At 42.3% G+C, this 20,686-nt stretch overlaps 3 protein-coding genes and 1 pseudogene across 5 annotated transcripts; 2 read left to right on the plus strand and 2 right to left on the minus strand.

Moving 5' to 3' along the window:
- The first annotated feature begins 362 nt into the window (after positions 1 to 362).
- Positions 363 to 1,264, plus strand: LOC115681427 (zinc finger protein 6). The gene has a single exon (XM_030605374.2). The coding sequence runs from the start codon at positions 464 to 466 to the stop codon at positions 1,142 to 1,144; it is 681 nt and encodes a 226-aa protein (XP_030461234.1). The 5' UTR covers positions 363 to 463; the 3' UTR covers positions 1,145 to 1,264.
- Positions 1,265 to 10,360: 9,096 nt separating this feature from the next.
- On the plus strand, positions 10,361 to 14,772 carry LOC115681429 (chloroplastic group IIB intron splicing facilitator CRS2-B, chloroplastic-like). Of its 3 annotated transcripts, none has more exons than XM_056306944.1 (9): positions 10,361 to 10,498; positions 10,787 to 11,015; positions 11,119 to 11,203; positions 11,330 to 11,397; positions 12,491 to 12,541; positions 12,638 to 12,711; positions 14,080 to 14,138; positions 14,215 to 14,291; positions 14,446 to 14,772. In XM_056306944.1, the coding sequence occupies exons 1-9, from the start codon at positions 10,395 to 10,397 to the stop codon at positions 14,479 to 14,481; spliced, it is 783 nt and encodes a 260-aa protein (XP_056162919.1). In that variant the 5' UTR covers positions 10,361 to 10,394; the 3' UTR covers positions 14,482 to 14,772. The 3 variants fall into 3 exon arrangements, with proteins under 3 accessions (XP_056162919.1, XP_030461237.2, XP_030461238.2); XM_030605377.2 differs by having other exon boundaries at positions 14,554 to 14,772; XM_030605378.2 differs by having other exon boundaries at positions 10,364 to 10,498; positions 10,803 to 11,015; positions 14,554 to 14,772.
- A 1,546-nt stretch (positions 14,773 to 16,318) lies between these two features.
- Positions 16,319 to 17,812, minus strand: LOC115681430 (uncharacterized). Its single transcript, XM_030605379.2, has one exon. The coding sequence runs from the start codon at positions 17,394 to 17,396 to the stop codon at positions 16,608 to 16,610; it is 789 nt and encodes a 262-aa protein (XP_030461239.1). The 5' UTR covers positions 17,397 to 17,812; the 3' UTR covers positions 16,319 to 16,607.
- Positions 17,813 to 18,419: 607 nt separating this feature from the next.
- LOC115681361 (uncharacterized) lies at positions 18,420 to 19,803 on the minus strand (annotated as a pseudogene).
- Between the last annotated feature and the right edge of the window lie 883 nt (positions 19,804 to 20,686).

The raw sequence follows: 20,686 nt of genomic DNA on the forward strand, positions 1-20,686 counted from the left end.
AAAAATTATTGAGCTAGTCGTACTCATAGGACCATAATACATCTAAGACACGCCCTCGTGTTGCTTTATTCTTTGGGTCTCTCACACAGACACACATGTATCTGACAAACATAATTTCTTGGGTTTCTTGTTTGATAACGCCATACCTTGAAGTGTTCTTTTGATGGCTCATCAATGAGTTTTCTTGCACTGTGTCATCTTCCCAATAACAAGACTTGCTTTCTTCATAACCAACCCTCTCTCTCTCTCTCTCTCTCTCTCTCTCTCTCTCTCTCTCTTTTCTTGTCTTTGTCAATCATCAGTTTCTTGCAACTGTAACACACCAGCGTAACATATCAGATCTTTATATATTCAACACATTCAACCACTCAAATCACCTATTAGCTACTTAGTCTTTCCACATTTTCATGCTCCTTTGTCTCATACTGTTCTTCTAAACACACTCCCTCTCTCGCTCTCTCTGATGGCGGAAATAGACTACTCTCTCCAAACCAAGCCATTTACTACTAACATCACTAGCAATAACATCACACCACTAAAGCTCTTTGGCATCGACATATCATCATCACCACCGCTGGAAGAGAGCACAAAAGAAAATATTCTTGGAGATGATTCGAATTCGAATTCAACAAAGTCTTCATCATCCGGGTCGCCGGAATCCGACGGCCGGAAGTTCGAGTGCCAGTACTGCTGCCGTGAGTTCGCCAACTCGCAGGCCTTGGGCGGCCACCAGAACGCGCACAAGAAGGAGCGCCAGCTCCTGAAGCGCGCTCAGATGCGAGTCGCTGCCGCCGAAGGCCGGAAGCTGCACAACCCATTCATGTCCACCTTCACCCAGCCACACCACCTCCTGGCCCCGCACCTTTCGCCAGCAGGGACCCCTCCGTGGCTGATCCTTCCACACACCGGCCACACGCCTTCGTTCCAAGTTGCGAACGGTGTCGGCTTGTATTTCACTGGAGGGTCGTCTCGCATTCCTGGGAGGCACGTGAGTGGAGGCAGTGTTGGCGAGACAGCTGCAACAGCGACAAGGTCGTTTTTGCTTGATGAAGTGAGAGCTCATGGTGGTCGGCCTTCCTCTCAGATCGAGAAGAAGGGTTTGGGGTTGGATCTGCATTTGAGTCTTGGACCTGCTGCTACGTAACTTGTAATTTCATTTGGTAATTTTCAAGTCGATCCATTTAGTACCAAGAAAATGTGGAGTTTGAGTATTGGAACATGTACAATTTGCAGACTTTTTTCTTGTGTACTCAAATATCATCCACATCAAGTGAGAAATTGTCGTAAAAATGAGTGAAAACTTGTAAGGCACTAGATCTTTAAGTTTGAATCTTTCCCACCTTTTACAGCCTAAAGGAAAAGTTGACTAAGGAACTCGACATATAGGAAATGCATTGATAATGTTTGGCTTTGTCACATTGACTTTTTCCCCCAAATGAACTTTAATTTCAAGGCTGGTAATGATTAGCGGGCTCAAACTCAAAGGGTAAAATATGATCGGAAGTCACTCATCGTTTATACAGCTCAAGAAACTTTAATGGAGGACAACTTAGCCGACCCAGTAGAGCCTATATTGCTCACAAAGACAAGAAAAGATCACGTGCAATCATCAACTCTAATTGTCACGGGTATTATTAAAATACATATGATTGACATCTCGCGTCTGGATATATAATCAAAATGACAGTTATTTATGCCTCAATTAGGAAGATAAATTTGAGCCATCATAATGATCACAGCTGTCAAAAATTTGTGTCGAATGGGGTTTGGAACATCTATAATAGCCGCTCTAATTAGTGGACCTGTCAATCTAGCGCCATTCCCAACTAAGGAAATGAAGGAAATCGTGCAAAAGTTAAGAAGAAACCTTTACATAGTTAATTGACTCTCTACTTGCCCGAGCGAAGTCCAGCAGTGAGCACGCACAGCCAGTGTCAAGCCGCCACTCAAACATGTTGGCCGGATCGAGTTTGGACCGAGTCAAAAATGGCCGGATCGAGTTTGGACCGAGTAAAAAATGATCCAACCTAAATTGATCAATTTAATCCGTTTTGATCTATTTATATTCAATGCAAATTTAGTGATCCATTCCCAACCCAATCTAATCCGTACCTAATCCAAACCCGACCTAACTAGAAATCCATTTTTAGTAACTTTTTTTCCATAAATTTTTGCCTTCAAAGAATGAGCTACTCCATGAACCGACTTGTCAAGATAGTAAGGGAGCTCGGGGGTCGAGTTATGGACGGGAGCGTAAAGATAAGGGTGAAAGTTTGGGTTTCCTTGAAGTGCAATATGTCACAGTAGTATGAAGTTGCAAGCTAGAGGTTGAAGAAAACCTAAAGATGGTGGAAGTAGAGCAAACAAAGGGAAAAGGTCACATGTCACGAAATTGAAGAGGGAGAAAGAAGAGACTAGCAAAGAATGACCAAGTAAGCTAAGCCTGAGCTATTTATTATATGGGTTGAAAGTGGGTTTATAACGGCCGCTAAAACCCATATGTTTTGAGATTTTAACTTTAAAATCCACCCATGCTTTAAATTTGTGGTGACTCATCTTAATAAATATAGGTTAAAATATTTTTGTCATCGGTCCAGTAGCTTTCGTCGTCTTTGCTTTTAGACTAAGCTATTTGGTACAGCAGTAGCTTTTAGAAAGTTACAACACCCAGCTTTAAGGTAGTGTAGTTTATGAAATAGGTACGAACTCACATAAAAAGTTTAAGTACAATAAAAGTCCTATAACTTATTACAAAAGTGCGATTAAAATCTAAAACTTTCAAAAAGTATAATCTGAAAGAGTATGAGTTTGAATTTGATCGCACACTCAATGGTGTGGAGATTTGTATTATATTTATAATATATACATGAGCGGGAGAATCACAATTGAAAAGATTTTATAAAAGGTAAGAATCTACAATATTAGTACAGTTTGTAAAAGTTTTGCTCTATCAACGGGATTGGCACAGATTGCAGAAGATTGACGTTATCAACGTGATTATCACAGATTACGGAAGATTGCTCTATCATGGGAGATTTGCTCTATCACACCCCCTCAAGAGAAACGGTGGCGGAGTCACTGTGAGCTTGTCACATAAAACAAGAAATCGGGATATGGATAGAGGTTTTATCATGACATCAGCCGTTTGCACCTGAGTAGGAATGAAGCGAACTTCCAACTGCTTCTTGCTGATTAAATCATGAACAAAATGATAGTCAATTTCCACGTGCTTGGTTCGTGCATGGAAGATGGGATTTGTGGCCAGATAGATTGCCCCTACATTATCACAAAGAACAAGAGGTGACCGATGGAGAGTGTATCGAAGATCTCGGAGGAGTTGTAATAGCCATAGTAATTCAGAGGCTGCATTAGCCACCCCTTTTGTATTATGATTCAGTGCTAGACAGAGCAACAGTTGGTTGCTTTTTAGAACTCCAGGAAACCAAGTTGGGACCAAAATAAATGCAATAGCCACTAGTAGACTTTCAGTCGTCAGGGCAGCTGGCCCAGTCAGCATCTGTAAACACAGTGAAGGTCAGTTGGCGCATAGGCCTCAAAGTAATCCCATGATGAATAGTAGCTTTGAGATAGCGCAAAATCCGTTTGACAACTGACCAATGATCGATAGTTGGACAATGCATAAATTGACACACTTTATTGACATCAAATGATAGATTTGGCCTGGTAAGGGTAAGGTATTGCAATGCCCAAACTGTGCTCCAATATGCGGAGGCATCGGTCAGTGGTTCACCACTTTGCTTCGACAACTTAGAAGCTGAGGGAGCCATAGGTGATGAGCAAGGTTTTGCATCGGCCATGCCTGTGCGAGTGAGAAGAGCAGTGGCATACTTGGATTGAGTGAGGGACAGCCCAGTAGAGGATCAATGGGCTTCAATGTCAAGAAAGTATGATAGATTTCCCAAATCAATGATTGTAAACTCAGTGCCAAGTTGAGTGATTAATTCGGTGATGGAGGAGGTAGAGCTCCTGGTAATAATAATATCGTCAACAAGATGAGAAGAAGTAGAATGTCGTTAGATTTATGTTGAATGAATAATGAAGAGTCAGCAGTGGAGGCCACAAATCCGATAGATAATAAATATGAGCTTAGCTGAGAAAACCAGGCCCGTGGAGCTTGTTTTAGCCCATATAGAGCTTTCCAAAGACGACATACATGGCCAGGATAACGTTAATCAATAAATCCTAGGGGCTGCTTCATGTAGACTTCTTCTTTAATGGTGCCATGGAGAAATGCATTCTTGATGTCCAAATGGCGTAGAGACTAGTTATATGTAACGGCTAATGAGAGAACAACTTGAATCGTTGTCGGTTTGATAACTGGACTGAAAGTTTCATCATAGTCCAAGCTAGCCTGTTGAGTAAAGCCCTTCGCAACGAGTCATGCTTTGCATCTATCGATGGGGCCATCAGCCTTGGTTTTAGGCGATAAATCCACTTGCAGTTGACCACATTCATGGAAGGGTGACGAGGAACCAGTTTCCAAGTGCCATTTTGAATGAGAGCATTAAATTCACTAGCCATAGCTTGTTGCTAGTTAGGGTCTTTGTTTGCAACGGAAAAACAAGTGGGTTCACTTGGTGTCAAGCTTGAGTGAAAACAAGAACACGGTGGGTGCTTAGTTGAGAGAAAAGCCTTTGGTTTACGGATGTTATTTTTTAGACGAGTGACCATTGGATGGGTAGAAGTTGGTGGTTGAGGATGAGAAGATGGTAAGGGTGGAGCTTCTGGAGAAGATGATTCACATGGAATTGTGGAAGTGCATGATTGTTGAAGTTGTGATGAGGAGTTGCCCATGATATTCGACGGACTTAACGGAAGTGATGTAGTAGTGGACACCCCCTGAAGCTAGGGGTTTAATAGAGGAATAACCAATGCAAACATGGGCACTTGGCGATGGTGAGGACAATTGACCAGAGTTTGATTGAGCAAACGGGAACAAGTGCTCCTGAAAAACCACATGGCGAGAAATATATATTCGGCCAGTGCTACGATGCAGATAACGATAGCCACGGTGATGAGGAGAATAGCCAATGAAGATACATTGCATTGTTCAGTCATCAAGTTTATGGAGAGTATAAGAGCGCAGCCAAGGATAGCATGCACATCCAAAAACACACAACTGTAGATAATTGGGATTCTGGCCAAATAATTTTTCATAAGGAGACAATCCACACAACACCGTTGTAGGCATGCGGTTAATTAGAAAGACCGCAGTGAGGAAAGCATCAGTCCAATATAGACGAGGAACAGAAGCTCGGGTAAGCAATGTGATGCCAATTTCTACAACGTGACGGTGTTTGCGCTCAGCCTGACCATTTTGTTCTGGCGTGTGCAGGCATGAGAGACGGTGTAGGATGTAGGGTTCATCAACGAAAAATAACGCAGCGGAATATAGAACCCCAGACAGGATCCATGTGTATATTGAAATCGAAAGGGAATTTCGACGCGTACCTTTGCATATCGAAGATAAATCGGCACCGGATTGTGTCGGGATAAGCGCCCCAAGTGTTGCGCCTCTACCGGTATCCACACACGCGAACGGAATTCTCCAACGATCCACGTGCTAGCGAAAGATCTTGAAGTTCCTTTTCTTGAACGCCGAATAGAGAACGATTCTCTATCGTAGAGTTTCTCCTGGAGACACTCTCTCTAGGGTTTCCGTATTCTATGGAGGCACGGAGGCGTGCGTCATCTGACGTGAGACTCTCTCACTATCTATATCTATATATATAGCCTCATAGGAAACCCTAATGGGCCGGGCTATTTGGGCCCGCCCAAACTATCCACCTCCAATCGTACATGTAACGTTATCTCATAACGCGCACGACCGCGTAGATAATTTAAATAGGAGAATAAATCTACTTCTGAAGTAGATCAAGGCGCACAGAAAATATGAAGTCCGTTCGCGATTGTGTGCGACCCTGTAGGTTCACTACACATTAGCAGTGTGCACAAAACCCTTTTGGCCCACAAGTCATAAGCGGTCTCTAGCAAGACATTATGACTACCTAAGTATAGTGAAGATCGGTTTTCTGACACAACCTAATCCACAACTAATATTAGAGTATCAACCTTGATTGATTCTTAGGGCAGACCACTAACAGTAGGATGCCATGAAGACGAAGATAAGGATCAAATTTCTTAAACTCATCACCTCCATCAGTTTGAAGGGTCTTGATCTTGCAGTTGAAATATTTTTCCGCTTGGGATTTAAAATGCACAAAAGTAGAGAGAGCATCAGATTTCACAGTAAGTGGAAAAAGCCATGTGTATCCACTATAAGCATCAATAAAAATGATGTAATAACGAAAACCATTCATTGACGTAACGGGAGATGGTCCCCATAGATCAAAATAAAGTATTTCCAAAGGAGCATTACAAGTGGTTAATGATCTAGTAAAGGGAAGACGACGTGACTTGCCCAAGTGACATGATTCACAAAATCTAGATGAGGAAGAAGCAGATATTGGCAGGCCATGCTTTGAAATAACTGAAGAAGTGATGCGAGCAGTCGGATGACCCAAGCGCTCATGCCAAATAGAAGCAGAAACTCGTTCACCAATGAAGCAGGATGAAGCTGGCGATGATTTATTTGACTGCAGAGAATCCTTATTGGTGGTACGTGCATTATTAAGACAATAGAGTCCATTCTTATTCTGGCCTTTGAGCAGGAGGTTCCTCGAGGATCGATCCTTGACACAACAGAAAGTAGGATGAAATTCAAATACCACATCGTTGTTTTTGGTAAATTGAGAAACAGATAATAGATTCTTCTTGACAGATGGAACATGATAAACAGTTCGTAGATTAAAAGACGGATAGGAGAATGTAAGATGGAAGAACCAATATGTGATATTTGCAAACCTGACCCATTTGCCGTGCGGACTTGATCGGTGCCAGAATAGTCGTTCCGAATGTTCAAATTTGCCATATCAGCCGCAAGATGATGAGTGGCACCAGAGTCTGGGTACCAATATGGATTAAACGACTCACTGGTTGAAGAGGTATACATCGCAGATGGAGAGTTGGTATTAGCTTTATAGCCAGGATTAAATTGCTGGTAGCATTGGAGAGCCGAGTGACCTGTATGACTACACACCTGACAGATAATGCGAGAATGAGAATAAGCTCCAAAATTACGACCACGACCTCGGCCATGTCCTCGTCCTCGACCACGTCCTCGACCATTGGAGGGAGTATTGAAGGCATCAGATATTTTGACTGCAACATTCACAATTGGAGAAGACTCTATTGGAGATTCGGAAGTGCGGCTTTGAAGAATAACTTCCTGATTGTAAAGAAGGCCAAGAAAGTCATCAAGAGGTAGTGGATCGAGACGAGATGTAACTGAGGTAACGAATGTATCATACTCCGAACCCAGGCCACCAAGGATGCTGAGAATTAATTGGGAATCAGAGATGGGATGAGCAGCCGCAGAAAGATGATCTACAATGTTTTTGGCTTTTTGAACAAAGGCTTCCATGGAAAGAGAGCCCTTCTTTAGAGATCGAAGCTGAAATTCTAATTGCATTATGCAAGCTTGAGATTGAGGAGCATAAAGTTTCTCAAGCGAAGTCCACACATCATGAGAAGTGTCAAGACCGACAATGTGTGAGAAAACTGATTCAATAAGAGTGGAGAGGATGCAGCAGAGGATGAGCTGATCTTGATAATGCCATGCAGTATGATCCGGGTTTTCGGTCACAGTATTATTGGCAGTAGCAATAGTGGGTGCTAGACAAGGATACAAACCATCTACAAAGTGAAGATACCCATGAAGACGAAATAAAGGTAGAAACTGTGCTCGCCACAGAAGGTAGTTGGTGCGATCTAACTTGATTTGGAGAACATGAGATATATTATCGAGCGCAAAGGGTGGTTGGGAGGTGGCTAACAAGTATGTAGAGTTAGCAGCGATGGTGAAGGTAATGGTGTTGGAGGATATGGACGAAGAAGACATTGTAATGAAGAATAGAAACAAGATGAAAAAAAAAAATTTAGAAGATTTGATACCGTGAAAGAGTATGAATCTGAATTTGATCGCACACTCAACGGTATGGAGATTTGTATTATATTTATGATATGTACATGAGCGGGAGAATAACAATTGAAAAGATTTTACAAAAGATAAGAATCTACAATATTAGTACAGATTGTAAAAGATTTGCTCTATCAACGGGATTGGCACAGATTGAAGATTGACCTTATCAACGTGATTATCACAAATTACGGAAGATTGCTCTATCATGAGAGATTTGCTCTATCACAATCAAGTTCAAAAACTGATCAAATTGATGTAATCAAGTCCTTCCGTTAACTCAGTCAATTTGGTTAACGAAATATGCTAATGCGGCATCTTTTAATCAAAATCTTACTTAAATTAGATATAAAAAAAAGATCAAATTAGATTTTTATTAATTGAAGAAGAAATATCTGAACTCACACTAGTTGGCCTTATCATCATCGACCTCCGATATGTCGACCGAAAGACTAAGGCTCCGTTTGTTTTGTGAAAAATATTTTCCTCTTTTTCCGGCGTTTGGTTCGCTTATGAAAATGAGTTAATAGAAAATGTTTTGATGAAAAACTTATGCTTAAATTCCGAAAATGATTTTCTTTTAAAAATCGGAAAACTTTTTTTCAAAATATTATTATGTATTGACTCTTAGACCTCAAACTCTACACTTGAGCACAGAAACCCCAACGTTGATTCTCGGATACCCGGCATTCAGGACTAAGTCTCCGGCGCCCGAGCCCAAGTCCATCAAGGCCAACCTGGGACCCCAGTGCCCCAACGCCAACGCCCCGGTCCATCAAGGCTAGGCCCGAAGCCTTGGTGTCTATGCCCGATGTCTCGACACCCAAGCTCGGGTCCATAAATACCATGTTTGGGTGCTCGAGCTCTAGTCCTTAGCACTTAGGCTTAGGCTCACAAAGGCTGAGTGCAAGTCTCTTGTGCTTGGGCTCAGGTTCTTAGTTAATGAGACATTCGTTCTTATAAAAAAAAATTAAATCAATATTTTAATTTTCTTTTATTTTCTTTCTTTTTCTTTTTCCTTCTTCCTCAGTTGATGGCCGGCCACGAGGGAGGGATAAGCTCGCCCAAGCTCAGCAAGCTCGAGGTCTCACCACAGATTGGCAAGGTGGAGGTCGTCGCAGCAAGCTCGACCTCGTCGACCTCTAGCGCACTCAAAGCTTGCCAATCTAGCAAGGCTTGAGCTCCCCGGCCTTGGGCGAGCTCGAGGCCTTGCTAGAGGTCAGCGAGTTGTGGCGAGCTCGACCTCGCCGAGACTTGCGAGGTCTCGAACTCATCATCTTCGGGGGAGCTCGACCTTGCCGGATCTGACAAGGTGGAGCCTCGCCCGAGGCTGGCAATGCTCGATTTGCCAGAATCTAGCGAGCTCAAGCCTCAATGGCCCGAGGCGAGCCTTGTCCCTCGCCTATGGCCGATCGCTAGCCAGAAGAAGGAAAAGAAGAAAAAGAAAAATGAGAAAAGAAACGTAATTAAAAATTGAGATTTTTTAAAAATAAAAATTATTAAAAGGAGTGCATGAATGAAAATCAAATCAGATTTTTCATAACAAATAGTGAAAAATATTTTCAAGTTCATTTTCAGGTTTCAGCCAAATACTTAAAAATAAAATCATTTTCCGTCTTGAAAAATATTTTTCAAAAATATCACATTTTTCGCGAAATAAATGAAAACTAAAAGTAATAACATCATAAACAAACCAAAATTCGCAAGTTGTAAGCAGTATAGCTACTAGAAAATGGGCCCGCAAAAGCGGAAACTTGAGGACCCAATCTAAAGAGAAAATCAAGTAAGAGCATAAATATAACTTACCTCGGCTTTTGATGAACAAAAAATCCTCTCTCTTTTGCAGAAATTGCTTTCAATCCGTAAATTAGATAAAAGAATATGAACGACCCTCGCCTAGATTTGAGGAGAGGGTTGTGCCCTCCCTCAGCTGGCAAGGGCCAGCCCCTGCCTACCATCGGCAATGCCCCCGCAACCTTTGCTGACCCTTTCTAGCGAGGGCTAAGGCCCCCTTTTTTTTTTTTAGCTTGGATTTTTTAAGAAAAATTCATCATTTTCAATCTAATTTAAGAACGATTTGAGAAAGAAAATAATAAAAACGACAAGCAGGAGAGAGAAAAAATAAACAAATGTCACGTCACTATTTTTTGTTAGCTAAATTTATAATGTTAGCGGAAAAATTTGATTGCACCAATTTAATAAATTTTAGGTATTCAATCACACTTTTGCAAAAAAGTTTTAGGACTTTGAAAGTAAATATCAATAAGACCAAATTCGACCTCCAAAATATTTGGCCAAAAGAAAAAAAAAATCTCCGAAATATCTTTCAGCCTGCATGAAACCACGAGCCAGAGCAAGCCTCCAGCAGCTTCGCCTCTTCTCCGCGAGTCATCTGCTCATCGCATCTTCCCTTGAAGGCCTTTTCTCCGTAATTCAACGGTAAAGTTTATTTCACTAGATTGTTATTCATCTTCGGGCGAAACCCTCTTGATTTCTTGATTTTTCTTTTTGAAAGTTCTTGTTTTTCTGCCTCTCTGCTCACCGAAGCCTTTTGGCTTATCTTGCGTCTCAGCTCATGACATTACCAAATTACTGGGTTTACGCATTTGAATTCTGCAATCCCGTGTTGGTGTATAATTGTAACCGTGGAACCAATGGATGTCGTGTTTGCTTCTACTGGGTTGCTGCGGAAGTGTTGTTATGATTAGGATAAATGAAGTGTATCAGGGTTGTGGATGTGCAGGTCATGTTGCATTCAGGTTCAGTCCCTAGAACCAGCACATGTCCACCAAGTCTTCAAGGTCCCCGTATACGCCCGCGACACACAGTTCCGGCGATGCTTCGTGTCTCTGCTTCATTGCCAGATAGTGACAGCAGATTCAAAGTGGAATATACTCCTTGGTTGGTTGTTGGATTGGGAAATCCTGGGAATAAGTACCATGGCACAAGGCATAATGTAATTGATGACAGTTTTTTGCATAAAATGATTGATGACACAGCTAGATGCCGCTTGCTTTCATCGATCTTTATATTTATCTAAATCCTTGTCTGTTTGTTAGGTTGGTTTTGAAATGATCGAGCGCATATCGCAAGCCGAGGGCATACTGTTAAACACAATTCAGTCAAAAGCCTTGATTGGAATAGGTAGTTGATTAATCCGTTTTTCCTTGTCCTTCTTGATACTTTGGCATTTACTTGCGGAAGCATGATTAGGGCTTTAAAATTCTCCTCAAGATTGATCAATTGGACGTCCTTTGATCATCAGTGCAGGTTGTATTGGAGAGGTGCCATTAGTGTTGGCCAAGCCTCAAGCATATATGAACTTCATCGGAGAATCTGTTAGTTCCCATCCTACGTAGCATATATTTATCTGGTTCCTTTTTTCAGCTGCCATATTTGCTGGCATAATGGTACCATTATAGATGCTGCATTCTTTTCGTATGATCTATATGTTTTATATGGTTTCTAGGCATTTGAACTTTTCGGCTTCTTAGTTTCAGAGCTCAGACGGTTTCATAAGTATAACTGGCAACTGAACACCAAATGGTGATTTGTGAATGGAAACTCTTAAGTTTCGGCAATATATTTGCTAAAAGTTCGATGATTTCAACAATGTTAGGACATCATTTTTATCCCTTTTGCTTTTCTTCCTGGGTTCTGACTTGAAAATTGGCCTGGAGCAACTTGATACTCTCATAATATCATTCAAAATTTGTATATTAGGTTTGGATATGGTGACGGACTAAGATCAATGAGCAGCCATATTTGCTTTTGAGTTTCATTTCTTCTCATGCAGAATGAAATTCTCTTTTATTCAGCGGAGAAGAAAATTTTAAAAAATGGATAGTTCATTTCAATGGTTTATCAAGAAGGATAAGTTTTAATGTGACCATCTTATTGGGAGTCATAAGAATTTCTTAGTATCAATTCTTGTATATTGACAGCTGACTAGAAAGCTTTTAAGGAAAATTTTGATTAGCCATCCAGCTTCTTCTTCACAGCTTTGATATACACTATGACAAAAATATTGATTGTACGAGCTAAGCATTTTTTTTTTCGTTTGAAGCGATAATGAGCTGGGAGTGTGTGCTTTGTGTTAAGGAGGACTATTTCAGGGTAGTTGATAAAAAAGTTGTACCACCTGGCTGGAGAATATCAGTGCAAAATACATGTCTTTATTGACTGAAACTTTCGTGTATGGTTGTTGATTGGAGTTGCATTATATGCAAGTATGATGTAGTGCGTCCAATTTTTGGGTCTTTAGGGCCTTCTCTTTCTTCGCTGTTGCTTTATCTTGATATATCTTGATTTTTTACCATCTTCAGCTTATTCCATTTCTTCTGTTAAACTATGGACCTAGGGCTTATTTCATCTTTAGTCACGAAAGACTGGGAGTTCCTATTTTCAATGTTTTCACTCCTTTTCATTCAGGTTGCACCGCTTGCAACATACTACCAGATTCCTCTTCGACATATTTTGTTGGTAATTATGTGTAACTCTGCTATTTGTGGAAGGACCACTTAATATTACCCTCAGTTTTTCCTCTTGATACTATGTAAGTTTTATTGGTCTGTGCAGGTTTATGATGAGATGAGCTTACCCAATGGTGTTATGAGGCTACAACCCAAAGGAGGACATGGTCAGCACAGCGGGTATAGCTTCTTTAATACTATTTTCCAGCTTGTCTGTGTATTCTACAGCAGCTTTTCTCTTGAGCATCAAAACTTAATTGATCCCTTGGTCTGTCACTCGAATTATATCCTTTATTAGTTGTAATTACCGAGCAAGTAAAATTGATGGCAGGAAGGGAAAGGCTTCCTTTGAATCTTAATCAATTTAATGCAATCAGTGTGGATGAATGCATGGCCAAATCGGAATAATTTGTATGGATAATGGGCATGATTTGGACATTTTCTGATACCTATGTCGACACTTTTGTTGAAATATTATCCCGTATCGATTGACAACGGGTCCTAAATGCTCTTTATATTCATGTGGTCTCCCTCCACCTAATAGCTTAAGCTTTTGGATTGGACTTTTAACATAGTATCAGCCACATGAGTGGGGGTGTTGAAATATTATCCTTACATCGATTGACAACGGGTCCTAAATGCTCTTTATATTCATATGGTTTCCCTCCACCTAATAGCTTAAGCTTTTGGGTTGGACTTTCTAACAACTTCTCTATTGATGCTGGAGTTTTTGCACTTTGGGTTCATTTTCATGCCCAAGAAAGGAATAAGCGTGTCAATGAAGCAAATTTGTGCCTCCATGGGTCGTAACTGGCTTACTGGGACGCCCGTAGCTGCTTTTTTATGCTTAATAACTAACCTAGGTACTTCTTTTCTTGGAAAAAAGACCTTATTTGATCTAATGGGATGGCATGATCCTTTATATGGTGCTTGTGGTGCTTGCATTTTGGATTAAAAGGAATGTTTATAAATATCGTCCGGAGGTAATTCAACAAAATTCATCTGTTGAAATACTTCAAAGAGTTTGGCTGTTTGGACCAATAGAAAGGTTTTAAATGCGAGACAAAAGACAAATATTTGCACCCCTTGGAGAAACAATGAACACACAACATTGACAGAGGTGTCAGCGGAAGTGGGATAGCATGAAATAGATACAGGGGTGGTGTCTTGCTTACTTTATTTAGTCAGATCTTTGTTGGTGGAAGTAGGAGTGACTGATTTTAATCTCTAGTTGGACTAGGCTATGTTAAATTTTCTTATGTGTTTTTCCTTATGCGGAGTCAACTATTAAATTTCTTGGATACCTGGTGTACTTAAATTCCATATGACCTTGAATTAAAGCACTTGTATATGTATCATCGTTTGAGCCAAACAAACTCGACTTTTCATCGGAATTCTAATTTCACATGATACAAATGTTCGATCAGATTTAGAGGCATATCCCTCTGCTATAGTGTTTGTTAGTTCTATAAAACCCGATGTCATTGGTTCAAATCCTACAGAGCGTATTTGCAAGCATATTATCATGGTCCTTCTATCTTGTGCCAGGATGAAGAGTGTGATGGCTCATTTGGATGGTTGCAGAGAATTTCCTCGGCTCTCAATTGGTTGGTTCCTTGAGATCATTTTAAGCGCCCCTTGTAATTTATGTAGTGTAATAATTGCCACCCATCATACTTGCAGGTATTGGGAGTCCACCAGGAACTATGGATGTGAAAGCTTTCCTTTTGCAGAAGTTCAGCTCAGTGGAACGTGAACAGGTGCATCTTTGTTATAATACTACGCAAGTTCAAAGTCACCTCGCAACCAGCAATAAGTACAGTTTTGTCTTGGTAAAAATATATATGCATATACCTATGCATATGTATATATAGATAGTTTTATCTAAATGCCGATGTAGCTTGTTCTTTTCAGGGTCAAGACTCATGTTCTCAAAACATAGATTGTTAAAGATTAGTCACAGGGTAGGAATTCAGCTGAAAATTCGTAGGACTCTTTAATGGGTATTGGCTTTTTATACAGATTGATGAGGCATTGGATCAAGGAGTTCAGGCTGTGAGGGCATTAGTGCTCAGCGGATTTAGCAAGCGTATAAGCAGATTTAATTTGGGGCAGAAGTATAAGTATCACAAAGTTTGATATTACTGATTGAATTATATTGTATTCCTCCCATATGTCTGATCAACAAGAAAGAAACAATTGCAAAGCCTTGATTATACTAAGTACAGTCAGTTATCCGAACTCTTTCACGTTATTGCGCTATTCATGCAGCCGAAAAACCTTGCAAAATTTTGTCTGCATGTCCTACTGACCCATCTTGAAATTTTGTCAGTCTATTTAGATGACATGCACTAGCTTAAAAAAAGTTTTAGACCAAAGTAATTAACAAGGAATCCTCCTTAACATTGATCGACAGTAGCTTCGATCCAATTGCTTCTTTAGTCTGGCTATATATTTTGGCACAGGTTGCTGGGTTTCTCATTCGTATGATTTCTCTTCAGCTTATTTGCTTTCGAGCGCACTACTTTGTTGCTTATTTTTTCCTTTCCATCTGAACATATTTAGCCAATAATTAGTGAGATTGTGGAATTACGTGCAAAATACTATAGAAAAATCTTTGATGAGTACCAAGGTCAGAGAGTATTGAAGTTTATGCCTTTGAGGCAAACACGTGAGTATATGTCTAGGTTGGACATCCAACTATCTTGCCACCTCGAGGAACGGTTGTTCGAGGCATTATGTTTTATTTCGATTTGTCAGGTAAATAGTCCCGGTGCATCCAACCGCCCTGCCACTAAAATAGAGTACAAAAATGGGTGATCAAATAATGGTCATCTCCAAGGAAAATCCGAGGAAGTGTCCTGATTTTTTCTGGCATGCAAATGTCACTAAAATAGCTACTTTAGGTCAGTCTCTTTCTCAGCCATGAGAACCAGAACATGCAAGACCATGTGTGAGCAAAGACCAAAGAGGAACAGCATGGGGACAAGCAGAGAAAGCCATTCTTATCTGTCAATTTGTCCTCCAAATGAAGCATGTGGCTCCAAGCTTTTCAATAATGTCTCCACTGGCCCCTCCACTCAATAATCCAACGCTTTTTATCCCTTCTATCTTTTCATTGAAACTTTTGGGATCTCCCCATCAACTGACGCTTGAAGAAGCAAAGAAAGTGAAAAAAAAAAAAGGAAAGGAAAAGAAATTACCACAATCGGAATTCAGCAAATGATGGAAAATTGGGTTTAGTACTAGGGTCCATAGAAGAGATGAATGTGGGTGCGATGTTTGCTTGAGGTGAGTTTGTTTTGGTGACGCAGTGTGTTACTTGCTATTTTTACTGTTATGTTGTTGGTAGATATCGATTGGTAGTTGGTGCTGGTGCTTTTAGATGTGTAATGCTAAGTAGTAATCTTCAGTCAAAGTAAATTTGATAGCCAAGTTCATCATCCTCTCTGCTCGAGTCCAATTTCTTCCATACAAATGGGGCAGTTCCCATGTATGGAGGGGATTGATCGAACCAAAGATTTTAATATCCATGATACGGAAAAAGAATCTGCGATCCTCGTCATCATGATTACAATCTTGTTCGGGACGGGCAAGTCAAGTTTTCTATCAATTTAGGTTATTTAGTTACCCTAGTTAAACCACCTTAGATCATATGATACAAACAGGAGATGCATCCGAAAGTACCTTGAACTAAAATTATATATATCACAAATTAAGAGTTAATACTCATCCGGAGAACAGATGGCCCAATTTCCACGATAAACCAATGGAAAACAGCAAGAACTGTCCATGAAGATTGAACTCATCCATTCCTCACTACTTTGAGCACATATTACAATTTACGGACAGCACAGTCCAAGAAAAACAAAAACGAAGAAGGGAAAAAAGGGACACAGTCAGAAGTCCAGAATACAACAAATGGAGGCCAAGCTCCTAGTCCATCTAACGCATACATACAGCGCAAACATACCGGTTGAAACTCCTGACCGACGCGAAAAAAAAATGACTTAAGAAATAATAGATATACTCGTTCTGCGAATGATGTAACAAAAAATTGTACCGCAAAACAAAAATCACTTCCTCATCTTGCTCTTTTCCTTGCCACTGAGGAACATGGAGCCCAAACCGAACAGATTCCCTGAAGGCACATGCAAAACTGGATTGACCCGAAAGCTGCCATTGTTGTTGTTGATGTTCCCATGAAAGCCATTATTGCTCTTCCTCAGCGGAGGTTTCTGATAACCCGACGACAATGGCGACGATGAAGAAGGTTGAAATGGCTTGAGTGGAAAGCCTTGCTTGTTAGGAGAACAAGTCTGCTTCTGATAATGAAGATGATTGTGGTGGCTCTCTTTGCTGTTGTTGCTGTTCAATGGCGACCCGGTCGAGTTGCTTCGCGACAAGAGAGGCAAAGGACACAAACTCCTTCCATACCCACTTCCGCAAGAACTCAAGTTCAAGCTCCTGCTTCGCTTGAACTTCCAAAACGACTTGGAGTTGTTGCCGCTCTGTTGCTTCTCTTCGCTCTTCAAGCTCTGCTTCTCGGAGTCCTCAGAATGACCCTCTTGTTTCAGAGGCTGGTTCCGGGGAGCATGTTTCTTGATTTGGGTGGTGGGGACGATCTTGCCATCGGAGAAGAGCTCGTCAGCGGAGGAAGGCTCGTGGCCGAAGATGTTGAGATTGTTGGAGAAGTTGAAGTCGAAGCTCGGGCCGCTCAGATGGCTGGTCCCTCCTGCCGAGTCCGAGCTAAAATGTTGGCGTTGCTGGTCTAGAGGGACGACGGCTTCGGAGAGGCGTAGGTCGTGCGAGAAGGAGATTCTCGGGCTCGTGCCTGGGTTCTCGGACAAGAGCTCGATCGACATTGTCCTTCTTTGTGGGAACTTCAAGAAACTCACGTCGGACGAGACACAAACGAGACGAAATGGGAAGAGAATGAGCAGACTGAGATGAGACAGCGACGGAGAGAAGGGAATGTTGGTTCTTGAAAATGATTTGACCCACAGAGAGAGAGCTTTACATGCGAAGGCCGAAGGTCGAGGTTGTTCCGAGCACAAAGAAATGAAGAAAGAGAGAAGTCCTTCATTTAATGGGAGGACGATTAGAAAAAGGGAGAGCGAAAGAGGGAGAGATTAGATAGAAACGTGTGGAGAGATTTGAGCATGCAAAAGCGGGCATTGCAGAGCTGGAAATGGTTGGTGGGGTGGTTTAACGAGCACTTCGGGGCATTGCTGGTGCTGGATTTCGAAAAGGGCATTGTCCATTTCCATTATAGATTCATGACAACATGGAATGGAACCACCACGAGGTCAAACGAAAGTAAATCATCAATCTCATCGTTTGATTTTAACGGTCTGCAGTCGATCCATCCCAATTGCAGAACTTCTGTCCCCATCTTAAACTAACCTTTGAACAAGTAAAAGTAACCAAGTCAAGGCAAGTCGAAGCGATTTTACCGTCTAGGCCCCGTTTATTTCATGAAAATTTAATATTTCTGGAAAATGTCTTTTAATAATTTATCTTTCAGAAAAAATGACAACATTTAGTTGAAATTTGAAAAAAAAAATCAAACATTGTTGTCCTTCGTTTAAAAAGGAAATTTTGATTTTATATCTCCTAAAAAGACACGTACTATTTAAGCGCTAGTGACTCGGGTATAAACAATCGAGGAACTGGACCTGGCCTCGATGGACCCCGGCCCAAGCGCTGGGACTAGTCCTGGGCACAGGCATAAGCACTAGGGCTGTAAACGATTCGATTCGGTTCGATTTTCTTGAAAAACCGAATCGAACCGAACCGTTGAGGAAGCAACCATGAACCGAACCGAAACTCGCTCGAACCAAATTGAAACTTAACTGAAAAACCGATTTGGTTCGGTTTGGTTCGGATCAGTTTTCGATTTTATTCTGTTGAACGTTATTGAACCCGGCAACCGACGAAACCAAATGCAACTTCTCTCCCTGTACACCCCCGGCAACCGAGACAACACCATTTGTTGGCGACGAACCCAAAATCCCATCAACCCCTTGATTCACCTTCTCGTTCTCCACAACCCTGGGCTTAACCTTCAGCTCCGAAGCAAACCCAGCCCCATTGGCAACCCCCACCTTCAAATCACTCTCCTTCTCCTTCGGCGTCAAGAAGGCCACCCTCTCCAAGGCCTCCCTCGCCCTCTTCCTTGCCAACGCCACCTCCTTGACCCTCCGCTCCGCCTCGACCCCCGTGATGGCCGCGGCCTTGCTCATCGTGGCGCAGGCGATCTTGGCCGCCGCGACCAGAGCCTTGGCCGACTCCCTATCGATCACCCTCCTCACGTCGTCCCTATCGTCCCCGAGGAGGGCGCCCCCTCCGGGGGGTGACGACGGCCTCGAGGCCCGCGTTCGCCTCGACCCTCGACCGCTTGTCCTCCCCGTTGCTGGGGACCGGCCCGAGGGAGAGGAACCGGAACTTAGGGTTGGAGCAGAAGGGGCGCTAGAAGTGGTGGTTGGAGTTGGAGCTGGAGGTGACGCAGGAGAGGTGGGAGATGGAAGGGCAGTTGAGGCACATGACGCACTGGTTGGGGGGGGCGCGCCGAGTAGATGGGGGTCGAACACCTGGCTGTGGAAACCGAAGTGTTTATTTCAGTTTGGTTCGATCCGAACTGATTCGAACCGAACTGAAATAAACCGAATTGAAAAAAAAATGGTTAATTTTGATTATCCAAATCGAAACCGAAACCGAAACGCATGAAATTTTCGGTTCGGTTCGTATCTCGATTCGATTTTTCGATTTGGTTCTGACACCCTTAATAAGCACTAGTCCTAGGTCCACTGAAGAAGGGCCTGAGATCCCAGCACCACGATCGAGGCTAGGCCAGGTCCATGGAGGCCAGGCCTGAGTCCACAAAGGCTGGGCTCAAGACTTCCGTGCCCGTTTCTGACTCCCCGCTCGGGCCTAGGTCTATCGAGGCCGAGCCCGATACCCTGATACCCATGCTCGTTTCCAAGCTGGACCTAGGTTCATGATGACGTGCATGGGTCCGTTGAGGCTGAGCTCGAGACTTCGGTGCCTATACCCAAGTCCCTGGTGCTCGAGCCCATGACCATTGAGGTAAGGTCCAGGTCCATTGAGGCGGGCTTGGGTCCTCGAGAGTGTTCTACACTCCGAGTTGATGGACCTTGGCCCAAGATTCGAGGATTCTGGTACTGGCATCGAGGTGTCGAGCCCTACCTCAATGGATCCGGATATGGGCACTAGGGTCCTGAACCCAGCCTCGATGACGGACTTGAGCATCGTAGATTCAAACATGGGCACCAAGGTCTCGGGCACGGCCTCTATGGACACAGGTTGCCCTCGATGGACTGGGGCCTAGGCATCGTGAAGCTAGGCACAGGCACCGGGATCTTGAGCCTAGCCTCTGTAAACCCGAACCCGAACATGAGCATCGGATCGTCGAGTACGGGTATCGAGGTCCCAAGCCCAACCTTTGTGGACCCTGACCCTAGCGGCGGGGACTCGAGCACGGGCACCGGTGTCGTGGGCCCGACCTCTATAGTCTCGGGCCCAGGCGTTGAGATCTTCAACAAGGCTTTTGTGAACCAAAGTCGGACCGCTAAAAACATAAATGATTTCTGATTTTTGAAATAAGAAATCATTTTTCTAAATTTAAACATAAATTTTCCTATTGACTAGAAAAATATTTTTCATTAACTCATTTCCCTAAGCGGTTCAAACGCTGGAAAATAAGGAAAACATTTTTCCAAAAAAAAATTTCACGAAACAAACAGAGGCTTAGGAAAAAAAGAAAAGTTGAAGCGATTTACTACTCGAGATCAACCCGACTAAATTATGGAAAGCTCTATGACGGTATTCTTGAGCTTGAGACTCGGAGCGTGAATCTTAGCTCGAACGAGCTTGATTTTAATCTGGACTCCTTGTCTAGAAATAATCATTTAACAGACTGAGACTTGTTTAGACCTATCTATGGCATTGAATTACCAAGATGCATCAATTTTGTCCATCGTGAACCATATATTCTCACACATTACGAGAGATTCAAAGAACAAGTCGCAGGTCGATGCACATATCAGCAAACACATGACTTATAGTACATTCATTCATCTCATTACATCTGTGATAGCACTAAGATCGAAATTATTGTCATGATGCAAGCTCT

This window comes from Syzygium oleosum, unplaced genomic scaffold (assembly GCF_021117445.2).
Source record: "Syzygium oleosum isolate NSW1041296 unplaced genomic scaffold, Sole_v2.1 Sole_v2.48, whole genome shotgun sequence".
Classification (NCBI taxonomy): Eukaryota; Viridiplantae; Streptophyta; class Magnoliopsida; order Myrtales; family Myrtaceae; genus Syzygium; species Syzygium oleosum.

Excerpts from the sequence above, each read along its gene's own strand:
- LOC115681429 (XM_030605377.2), top strand. The coding sequence starts at position 10,395 with ATGAAACCACGAGCCAGAGCAAGCCTCCAGCAGCTTCGCCTCTTCTCC. Across the intron at positions 11,204-11,329 it reads AAAAGCCTTGATTGGAATAG|GTTGTATTGGAGAGGTGCCA; the intron begins GTAGTTGATTAA and ends TCATCAGTGCAG. Across the intron at positions 11,398-12,490 it reads TGAACTTCATCGGAGAATCT|GTTGCACCGCTTGCAACATA; the intron begins GTTAGTTCCCAT and ends CTTTTCATTCAG.
- LOC115681427 (XM_030605374.2), top strand. The coding sequence starts at position 464 with ATGGCGGAAATAGACTACTCTCTCCAAACCAAGCCATTTACTACTAAC.
- LOC115681430 (XM_030605379.2), bottom strand. The coding sequence starts at position 17,396 with ATGTCGATCGAGCTCTTGTCCGAGAACCCAGGCACGAGCCCGAGAATC.